The following is an 11344-nucleotide window of genomic DNA, read 5'->3' on the forward strand; positions in this document are numbered from 1 at the left end:
CTGGAAGCTTGCTTAAGAAGTGCTTTGTTTTCAGACAGTAGCCTGTGTGTTTCTTCCCCTGTGTTTTCCTCTTGACTCATCCTTTCGTTGTCCTTTTTTTTTGTCCTCCCCACTCCCAGAATAAGCAATTTTTTCAGGTTAACGTCTGTCTTGAGTGTCCCAGCAAGCGCTGAGAAGATGACTTACCGTTTCAAAATAGGAAACACTCAGTTGTTACAGCAGCAGTGTGAGTCTGAGTAACATGTCTGCCTTGGAGTCCCCAGGATAGTTTGTGCACTTTGCCCTCCCCAGACACAGATTTTTCCGGATACATCCCAGACACTTTTAAGAAGATATGGTCGATATGTTCAGAGGCAGAACCACACCACAGCTGTCGCTTCTATACAACCTCCATGTGCAGGGTACAACACTGGTTTGCTGTCATATGTCGATGCAGAGTGCTTTGCACGGGGCAGTGAGGTGTTCGGACAATAGGATGTCTCCACACGGTTTGCAGACAACCCTTTTGAAGTTTGTTCTGGCTGAGTACACAGGAGAAATGATCGGTGCCAACATCTTGCAGGATCCTGTCACTTCTTTGGGGTTTTTGCCCCTTTATTCTACCCCAGCACCCCTGAGGGCTTCAGGAGCACCCAGCCTCCCTGTATTGCTCTTGAACAAGAAGCTGTTTTGTTGTAGATATTGGTAAGATCCCATTGGAGTCTGGGATCTGGCAGAGTCATGGGTCTTGCCAGCCACACACTGACATAAAGGAGCTTGAGGTGTTCCAAGGTTTCTGGCCTTTGGTGCTTGACAGGTGGATTTCAGAAGTGATTGCTGAACTTAGGAAATCTGTCCCCCACGGGTCTTTTAGTTCCCAGTATGATCTTGAACATCATGGGGAGACCTGCAGTCAGCATCTCCATCAGGAGAGAGAGATGGGTAGAAAGCTGGAGTAATTCATAGTTTATTTTGAATCTCCAAAATGATCAGATGGTTTTTCTCAGGAAACCTCTGACAGAGGAGACTTTTTCTGTACAAACTGTGCTTTTCCTCTTAACTAAGATAGGTAACAGCATGAGCACTAAACCCTTTCCTCTTACAGCCATGTGCAGATGATCAGGAACTAGTTTCCCACTTTAGCCTGTTAGTGCTGTGACTTTTACTTGCTCCAGGCCTTCAAAAAACAAGTGGTTTCTGAGTTCTTTGAATGCCATGGAAAACATTATTATGCCACTGCTCAGCTTGTCACTGTTGGGTTTCCTTTACCTGAGAGGTGACTTACTGTTCCTTTGAATATCCTGGTCCTTCCAGCAGTAAGGAATATCACATGGTCACTTTTTGGAGTTCTTGCTCAATTAAGAAGTCAGGTAGGTAGAGAAGATGATGGCCACTGCATTGGCAAGGCAGTGTAAGAAAGCAAGAAGCTTTCAGGTGTCGAGAAACATGGAGGTTTGGCACCAGCTCTGGAGAAGTCAGAACAGTTTGTTCAGCTGAGAGACAGGGGAACTTAATTAGGCCATTATCAGATACTTAATTCTCATGTAGTGTTTCCTGCCTGGGAGCTTCCTTCAGTCATTGATGGCAGAGGGGTGCAGTTCACTCAGCTCTTTTTTTTAATTTCACTTAATATTTGTATTTCAGACACTGTCATGTGCACGGCTGCCAGGAGAATGTCAGTTCTCTTTGCGGACAGCCCTACCGATGTTTGACTTGAAGGTCTTCCCTCCTTTGCAAAGACTTCTTGTAGCTTTTTTTTTTTCAGGTGGTTTTCCCCCTCTGCCTCACATGTGCCTTTCAGGTGGCAGGTTCCCATGTGATAAGAACGTTTTTCTAGGGAGGACTTTTTCCCTCCCACCTGGGAAACACCCCTGTGCTGGCTGAAAGCACCGTGCGGTCTGTGGCCAGCAGAGGGATCCCGAGCCCGCAGGAAAGGGAAGGAGTGCTCATAGCTGGGGAGCATTTCCTACAAGCAAGGAAACAGCTTTTGAAGGTTTATGTTGGTGCCTGTCAATGCTTGCAGTTTGCTAACTATGTGATAAATCATTACCTATTCCCCATACACTTGTTACCGCCTAACTCAGTGGCTGCTTTAATGTTGGTGAAAATCTTTAGGGCATTTGTGAAAGCATGGGATTTTTAAGAGTATTTATTTATTGGGTTTAATTGATTTTTATTTAATAGTTATTTGCTTTTTAGATCCCAAATCTTTCTACTTGCTTCTTGCTGTTTTTTTTCTTGCCTATTTTCATCTTAATTCTGTCCCCCACCCCTAGTACACTTCTTTTAAATCGTTCCTTCACATGACAGCAGGATAGATGGAAAAAAACCCTGATGATGGAGGATAAGGTAGTTAGAAGTTGCAAGTAGTGGGATTGACATTTGTCCAGTTGGGACAGTTTTGACACAGAGTGAGAAACAGAAGTTGTTAGTCTGTTCTTTGCTGAAATCTGTTGCTGTTCCGAACTTAATACAACAGTGCCATGCAGAGGAATGCTTGAACATGTCTCCTTTGAAATTTTTTTTGGGACAGCTAAGTTAGCATAGTTGAGAGTATGTCCTAGTTGAACTGTGTCAGAAACCCATCTTGGAGGGAGAGGAGTAATTAGAAGTAAAATGGCACACACCGGTTGTAAATGAATCCCCCTGGCCACTTGATTTCATCAGGTGGCATACCTTTGTTTTTGTGATTTGCAGGAGGACTCACAAATGGGAGTGGCCGTTACATCTCTGCTGCTCCTGGAGCTGAAGCCAAGTATCGCAGTGCAAGCAGTGCCTCCAGCCTCTTCAGTCCCAGCAGTACGCTCTTCCCTTCATCTCGCTTGCGCTATGGGATGTCTGATGTTATGCCCTCTGGCCGAAGCAGGCTGCTTGAAGACTTTCGCAATAACCGGTACCCTAACTTACAGCTGAGGGAGATTGCTGGGCACATCATGGAGTTCTCCCAAGATCAGCATGGATCCAGGTGGGGTTAAAAACCTTGTGCTATGGGAAGCTTTTGGGACAGCTGCTCTTTGAGTTGGCCTTGTTTGCAATTTGCATCACACCCTGAAGCAAAGAGGCAGAACAAGGAAAAGGAGGTGTGAAAAGCCATGTAGTGTAACACTCTGACCCTTCTTTTTAAACATTGCTTGGGAACAAATGCTGATACCAGGAGTTTCTCCTCTACGGAGGAGCTTGCTTGTATTGTAATTTGCTTGCTAGTCCCACTGGCATAGCTAAACTCATTTTAAAGAGCCATCTGGATGCAAGACCTTGCTGAGATCTGCTTTGCTTGGAATGAGGAGATTTTTTGGGGTACTGACAATGACGTGTGGCCATGGACCTCGTGGCTCAATCACCTTGAGGTTTCAGATTGCTGGATAGGGCAACTGTGTTTTGAAGATTTGTTTTGCAAGAGTTTAGCATATGAGGCTTTTGAAAGGATTTGTATTGACAAATGTGGTGAGGGAGGGCGTATGTGCCAGTGGCATCACACCAGCCATATTTTTCAGGTTTATTCAGCTGAAACTGGAGCGTGCTACCCCAGCAGAACGTCAGCTTGTGTTCAACGAGATACTCCAGGCAGCTTACCAACTGATGGTCGATGTATTTGGAAATTACGTCATCCAGAAGTTCTTTGAGGTAAGTCTGCATTCCCCATCAAGTGTTAATTAATGCCTGTTGTCCTAAGGCATTGGACAAGCCCATAGAAACACTGCTATTCAGATAAAATGGTGAGTATCTGTCAACACTGATGTCACCTCCCCCCTGGAGGCAGTTGCATCATTCCTGTTGGGGTGACTGAGGTGTGGGACTGGTAAAGATTCACCTAGGAAGTGACACTTGGCTTTGAGATGCAAAAGGTGTAGGAATAAATAGCAACATATCCAGGAGATGTAGGTCCAACAGGACTCTTCAGGGATGCTGTGCTGAGCTGTCAGTATTCATGTATTTAAGGATAAAGAGAAATATTTCCAGTGAGTAGTATCTGCTGGGAGAAGGTGTTGTGTTTCATGTTAGGTTAGGCAGGCACCCATCTCCCCTTGAAAATGGTCTGTTCCTTCTCCACCAAGCCTTGGGGGTTCTTCTGTCCAGTAGTCTTGTATCAACCCTGTCAAAGATTAGTGAAGTGGCACATGTCACCCCGGTGGCTCCAGCACCTTTGACTTGAGTTTGTTTTGCATGTGTCAGGCATGTCTGACAGAAACAGAACAGGCCTGTTCACATCCATTGAGGTGTGGTGTTTTCTTTGCAGTAGGCACAGTGTTTCTTCTTTAATGTGTTAGTGTGACAGCATGGGAGGGCTGCTGGGCCACTTGGCCACGTGAGGGTTTTGTGCTTGTAGTTACTGGTTTTCATCTTCCCAGTTTGGCAGCTTGGAACAGAAGTTAGCCTTGGCAGAACGTATCCGTGGGCATGTTCTGTCCCTTGCTCTGCAGATGTACGGCTGTAGGGTGATCCAGAAGGCCCTTGAGTTTATTCCCCCAGACCAGCAGGTAATTGTAAGTTTCAATTTTAACTTTCTTCTTGATGTTTACTGTTCCTTGCCTTTTGGTGACCTTCTGTTCCTCTTGTGGCTGGTGTTTTTTTGTTTTGGTTTATGGCATGTTTGTTACGTTTGATGTGCATGATAAGTATGTGACATGCTTCTTGGGTCTTGTTGTCATCTCCTTGTTTCACTTAACTGGTAATGGTGTTGGTTCTCTGTTAATTACCTGAAATCAGATTATGTATGTAGGAGAAACTGAGAATGATGGTGAACTAGAAGACATTTTTAAATCCCTTGAAGGAAGCAGTGCCAGAGTTTTGCCTTTAATATTTGCTGAGATATCACTGCTTTGATATGTGGGTCAATATTCTGCTTTCCAGCAGTGAGATGTACAAGGAGCAACTAGTTCCTGTTGAGCCAGGCCTGGCATTGGAAAGATGTGGATGATAGTCAGAGTCCCACTCAAAGCTCATGAATAAAGCAGTTCCTCTAGGGTTTTAGGAACAATGAATTAAGATGAAAAATAAGCTAGGCAAGCTAGCTAATAAAGGTGTTAGGAATCGTTATACAAGGATCTCAGTGTAGGTTATTAAATTAAAAAACTGAAAGAGGCTTTAGGAATGCTCGTTCCTTTTGGGCTGGGCTAAGCTGTTGCCTTAGTGTGTCAGCAGGGTGGTGCCCAAGCTCCAGCACTGCCGGTCAGAGTTCTCTGTGCTCCTGAAATGCTGTTTTTCTATCAGTTGCAAAACTGAATGCATCCAGTTTTGTAGTGTGGTTAAATTCCCCAAAACTGTCATTCTCTATTTTCTGTTTGTGAAGATTTTAGTCTGCATGTGGTACATTAGTCATATCTAAACTTTTATCAGCTCGGATTCCTTAATTATCATACAGTATTACCGTGCCCTGTGTAAAAGAACTAGCAAGTTCTTATCCCAGTGCTGATCCCATTTTAGAGAAATATAAAGCTGACACCTGAAAACTTTGTGAAGTCTGGGCATTTTACATTTCTGTCTCTTCGAGGAGAGCAGAGGAGAAAATGGGGGATGCACAGTGAAGTTGTGGATCAGTAAAATTTCTTAAATTTGGATAGTTAATTTGTAAGAGGATGCTTAAATTCAATGAAAGGAGTGCTTCATCTTCATTTTGTAGCAGTGTTTTTCTTGGTGGTTTCTATAGCACAGCCAGCTTTATCTCAGGACTTGGCCACAGGAAAACTTCCAGTTTGAAAGACACGGGTGCATCCTTCATACCTTTCATATTCTTGACCACATTTAGCAGTGAAAACTTTACATTTTTCGGCCATGAATCCTGGTGGTGCTTTCTGTTTGTCTTTCTGTCCTCTTAATAGAATGAGATGGTACGGGAGTTGGATGGCCACGTCCTGAAGTGCGTGAAGGACCAGAATGGTAATCATGTGGTGCAGAAGTGTATTGAATGTGTGCAGCCTCAGTCCCTGCAGTTTATCATTGATGCATTTAAGGGACAGGTAAGTCCTTGACCAAGATACTGACTCTCATTCTTTGTATTCTTACATGTTGCTTTGAATAGCATGAGAGTGACTGTAATTTATTCAACTATTTTGAATTTTAAATTTTAGAAAGTATCAGTTGAAAGGTTTATGCAGCAACGTTAGGGAGCCTAGAAACTCTTTGGTCATGTCTCTATTATCATTTTTGTGCAGGTATATCACAGTAAAGCATCCTTGAAAAAATATGTTTTCCTGGAACATCAAGTATTTTTTGACTGATGGAGGGGAAAACAAGTCTTTCACTAATCCATCTTCATAGTAAAGGTGGTGAGCATAGTTTTGTGATGGGTGTAGTAAACTTTCATTATGATCCTTGTCTGCAAGGATGGCTTAGAGGACTGATGTTTCCCAAGGGTCTCAGACATGGGGAAAACAATGATTTTCACCTAGAAAAGGGCAGTTATTTGTGCTTCGTTCTCCTGGGGTTTTTTCTGGTATTCTCCCCTGAATTTGTGTCCTGGATATTAATTGCATAGCTGGCTTCTTTATTCTACCTGTAGTCAGCTTGTCTTCCATTACAAAAGCGCTGGTTTGGGCTTTTCTAACTTTAACTTAATTGGCTTTGGTGGGGGACTTTGAAGTATTGAGGGTTTTGCCACAGGGGTGTGAGGATAGCCTGGGGCTATTATAGCAGGAACCAGGCTTTATTAGTTCAGCTGCTCCTGGAACAGCTGTGGAAGTGGGGACTTGCTTGACTGTCAAAACAAGGAGGATTCTAGCTAGAAACTTGCTCAGCAGATTTACTGGTTAAGAGTTTAGCTTTGGACCTTCCACTAGGGAGTTAGGCAAGGCAGAAATACCTCTGGGAACTTGGTTGATGGCACTGATGTTTCTTTGGCCAGCCATCTCAGTTTCATCTGAACTCTGATATGGAAGATAAAACATACTGCCTCAAGACTTTTTCTGCAGTTAATTGCACTTCCAAGTCCTGTTTTCCTGCGCAGCTTACTCAATAATTACTAAAAATTTGTAGAATGTCAATTTAACTTCACTGCTTGGATTTGCTACTTTTGTTAATTTTAAGCAACCAAATAGGACTTTGTGCTTTAGACAGAAAACTACAGCAGTAATAAAATGTGTCATGTTCTTACTAACAGATTTGGTAATCCATTAGAAATGAGAAAGAAGGTTCTTTGTTGTCACATCTCCTAAGCACAGTTAAGGCTTTTTAACAAATCCAAATAATTGAGGAAAATCCCTTGCTGAGCATTTTTAACCTTTCTGGTTCATACCATTTTCTGCATAGCTTTAAAATACATAACTGGCAAACAATATGCTGGATTTATTCTTTTGAAATAGTTTTTTAACACAGCTTATAATAATTCTTGGTTGTAAAAGAGCTCTTTTTATTAATCAAGAGGCTTTACCATTTGTTTTCCTGTTTCATGAATGGGGAAGCTAAAGCACAGGTAGGGATGTGATGTGCTGGTGATCACCTAGTTAGAGCTGTGGCAGTGGGTAACAGATGTTTCCAGTTTCAGTTTATGTATCTGGAGCTGCCATTACCTACCGTGCCTGGGAAAAACCACCACATGTTCATCTAATTCCAAAAGATTTCTAGGGTTCACAAAGGCTAACAGATGTGTTGCTGCCTGTGCTTGCCTGTCTTTGTTGAACACAGGTTTTTGCGTTGTCTACACATCCATATGGCTGTCGTGTGATCCAGAGGATCCTCGAGCACTGTCTTCCTGAGCAGACCCTTCCCATCTTGGAAGAACTTCACCAACACACCGAGCAGCTTGTTCAGGTCAGCGTGGGAAGGGAGAATGTGCAAGATGTTTCTTGATTACTGGTTTGTATTAGGAAAGCTCCCAGCAGCCTATTTGGGACTGCAGCTATAGTGCTGCTGGGGTCAGGTGAACACAGGGACTCCGTTCCTGGGAAGGAGTGGGAAGGAACGCATCAGGCAAGAAATGCATCGTATCCAGCCAGTATCAAAAATTGTAGTTACTTTCCTTTTGAAAAGAATCTTGAGTGGGTGTGTGTCTTAATGCTTTCACTCCAGAAGTTACAGTGCAAGTAACATCTAAAGGGATTTGATATGAAGAGCCGATTACTTCCAGGAAAAGAAAGTGCCAGGTTGTTGGGGTTCCTAAAATGTGTTGGTTTTATGCACACCCCCTTCCTAGCTGCCTTTCCTCTTGTATTGACATTCCCTGTTGAAGGACATTGGTTTGAGTTTTATAATTGGTGCAAAGATGTAGCATTTTTACCTCCTGGTAAAACTCTAGAATGCACATTTTTGTAGAAGTAGAAAGTATTTATGTGATTTGTACAGTAGCTGTTTTAATTAGTGTTTAGTTCAAGTTTGTAAATCTTAATGCACATTGGGAACTAGATTGATATTAATGGTTCCTGTCTGTGTTTTGTCACATGCTTCTGCTATCTCTCAAACAGGATCAGTATGGGAACTATGTTATCCAGCATGTACTAGAACACGGTCGGCCTGAGGATAAGAGCAAGATTGTAGCAGAAATTAGAGGAAACGTGCTTGTGTTGAGTCAGCATAAATTTGCTAGGTATGAATTTGTTCTTTAAAGTCTCCACACCCTGTGGGAGCATGGGCACATGCTAGAGTTGCAGAATAGTTAGGGGTGGGGTGTAGGTAGGTGAAAAGAGGTGAAAATAACTTCTTGCTTAACAATGGAGTGCTATTTATAACTGCTTATAAACTGGGATGAGTGACTGGCAGGGTAACTTTTACTTGTTATGAGTGAGGGTGAAGATCTGGAAGAGTAGGTCTAATCCAGGTTCCTGAACTTGACCAAGAATTTGTGTGTGGTGTTTTCTTTATTTTGCTTTGGTGTTTTTTTTAAGTGGTCGCTATCCCTTAAATAATAACACACCGTAAGAGCATTTCACTGCCCCTGGGATGCTGTCAAGCCACGAGGGAATTTGGGAAGTCAATATAGCAACAATTCTTTTTCATCCCACTTTTCATGGAAGAATCGGGGCTTTTTATGTGCTAAGTCTTGCCCTCCTTTTTGAGATATGCATAATGATGTCCTCTCAGGGAAGCTGCAGCAGTCCAAGGTTGTTAGTCCGCATGCTACAGAGCTACACATGGGTGGAAGCAAAATCAGAGTACCTTAGTCCATGTCAAGAAAAAGTAATACTTTCCACATCCATAAATTCATTTTGTGTGTGTTTCTAGCCATTTGAACATGAAGGCTGAGCTCTTAAAAGGCTCAATATTCCCCCCTTTTGATAAGTAAAATAGTGCTTTAGTATTTATGGACACAAGGGAAGTGTAATATTAACAAGAATTAGAAGAACGTGGTCTTAATGTTATTTCAGATTCTTTCTCCCTGACTTGCCTTACTCTGTTTTCCTAAACTTCTTTCCAGATGGAGCGTGAATTAGTGTAGGATGTCCCAAGCTGAGCACTGGTTGTGGCAAACCACTTGGTGATTTTATGATGCAGTCAGGGATGCAGAAAATAAGACTAGCAGAACTCTCAATCCCCTTTCATATATCCTATGAACCTATTAACTTGGCTTTCTGGAGAGCAGAGACTAGTCATGTAATAGATGCAGGAATTCTGGAAGTTCCCTGCCTTTGCTAAAATCTTTCGTACCTAGGTAAGCATTTCCCTGTTATAACCTTGGACCTCTGTTCCCGTCAAGCTCCAGTACTGAGAAAACCAACGGAAGAACAACTCTCTGCTTCTCTAATGGCCACACCAGGAGAACAGATGCTGATCTCAAATACAACATCATCATAGAGTTACACAAATTTGGGTGAAATAAAACCTGAGCAGGTCCTCCAAATTCCCACTAAGATCCCAAGTGCCTTGGACTGCTCATCTTTTTCATGTTGCTGAACTTATGTGCCAGCACGTGTCTCTCCCAGATGGTCTGCCCTTGCTAGAAGTGTAAGAGAGCTCCCTGGGGTGGAATGAAAAGCCCAGCAGAGATGTTGCACACTCACAGGTTGTCCCTTTATTGTTACAGCAATGTGGTGGAGAAATGTGTTACTCACGCCTCCCGTACGGAACGTGCCATGTTGATTGATGAGGTGTGCACTATGAATGATGGCCCTCACAGTGCCTTATACACCATGATGAAAGATCAGTACGCCAACTACGTGGTACAGAAGATGATCGATGTGGCAGAACCAGCTCAGCGGAAGATTGTCATGCACAAGGTAAGCAGCTGCCATCGATTGATAAGGATGTAAGGCTTGTCGCTGCCACACTGGTTGCAGAGAGAAAATAAGACTGAGATGATTGCTTTTGCCATTAGAATTTCCTAACGACAGAGGTATTTCAAAGTTGTGTGTTTCAGTAGTAGCTGAAATACGACAGTGTGAAATAAAGGTGCCATTTGGACTTAAAACTAGCTGGTTGCTTCTAGCAATCTTTTTGACCTATTAACCTAGTTCCACGCTTGTGGTATAGCAAATACTGCTGAAAAATGCCAAGACTTACTGCAGCCAGTGCCATGGGTTGGTGCCTTGCAAGGGTCCTCTGAAGGTCTGGCAATGATGACACACTTGCCCTCACTGAGAACTGCGTTCACTGATGAGAGCAATTCTATGCGCTCAGTGGAGCCGAGCCAGACCTTGGCAGACCTGCGGGTTGCGTTTCTGAGGGCTGCCCATGCTGTCTTGTTGCTTCATGTCCCTGCTTTGTAGCCCTGATAGGGACAGGCGGGTTGGCTGGTAATGCTGCACTGACAGGGTGTGTTGCTGTAGCACCTGAGCCTGCAGCTATTCATCAGATTCTCTATTTCTCAGTTTTGAGTGCGGTTTTGATGAGAGATTTCCACAGTTAGCATTATGCTGTGGTGTTTAAATGCGTAACAGTTTCAGGACTTAATTATTTGTCAAAAGGAAAGACATTTTGGAATTAAATAATGCATTACTGCCAGTCCTACCTCCCAAGGCTATGTGCCTGCTGCCCCCCCAAGGGCAGGAAGCTGTAAAAATCAGGTGACGTCTTCATTTTCCTGCTTTTAAAGGTCACATTTGTGGGTCTTCATACTTGTAATGAATGGGGGGAAAAAAAATAGGCTTTTAAATGTGTAGTAGAACTGAGATTATTTTCTTCAGTCACATGTTTTAGGGTCTGTTACTCTGTGAAAAACAGCTGGTACTTTCTTACTAGAAATAAAATACTAACACTATCTTGGAAAAACCTGTATTTACTAAGAGGAACTGAGAGGAGTGTCAGGTATTCAAATCCCAATGAAATCGAGTGTATTTAAGAAACCCTGAGTAAAATGGACCGAGCGATTTTTCTGTAAAAAGAAGTGGGTATTATCTGTGTAAGGGAGCTGATTTTTACCCACACAGGGCAGTCAACTGGTATATAAACAACATAAATGCAGCTGAAATAATCTTCAGGGAGGTTAATTCTTAGGTTT

At 42.9% G+C, this 11344-nt stretch overlaps 1 protein-coding gene and 1 non-coding gene across 15 annotated transcripts in view; both read left to right on the plus strand.

The window, feature by feature from the left end:
• PUM1 (pumilio RNA binding family member 1) overlaps window positions 1–11344 on the plus strand; it is a 78000-nt gene that overhangs the window by 63143 nt on the left and 3513 nt on the right. For 9 of the 14 annotated variants that reach the window (XM_055703502.1, XM_055703505.1, XM_055703503.1 and 6 more), the window contains 7 exons: window positions 2677–2944; window positions 3474–3603; window positions 4329–4463; window positions 5799–5936; window positions 7600–7725; window positions 8376–8497; window positions 9932–10124. In XM_055703502.1, coding sequence (XP_055559477.1) covers window positions 2677–2944; window positions 3474–3603; window positions 4329–4463; window positions 5799–5936; window positions 7600–7725; window positions 8376–8497; window positions 9932–10124 — 1112 coding nt within the window. The remainder of the gene's footprint in view (window positions 1–2676; window positions 2945–3473; window positions 3604–4328; window positions 4464–5798; window positions 5937–7599; window positions 7726–8375; window positions 8498–9931; window positions 10125–11344) is intronic. The other 5 variants (XM_055703504.1, XM_055703516.1, XM_055703512.1 and 2 more) reach the window with 2 other exon arrangements.
• Window positions 10454–10539, plus strand: LOC114015292 (small nucleolar RNA SNORD103/SNORD85). Its single transcript, XR_003559141.1, has one exon. It is a non-coding gene; the product is annotated as a small nucleolar RNA SNORD103/SNORD85 (small nucleolar RNA).

Source organism: Falco cherrug, chromosome 3 (assembly GCF_023634085.1).
Source record: "Falco cherrug isolate bFalChe1 chromosome 3, bFalChe1.pri, whole genome shotgun sequence".
Lineage (NCBI taxonomy): Eukaryota > Metazoa > Chordata > Aves > Falconiformes > Falconidae > Falco > Falco cherrug.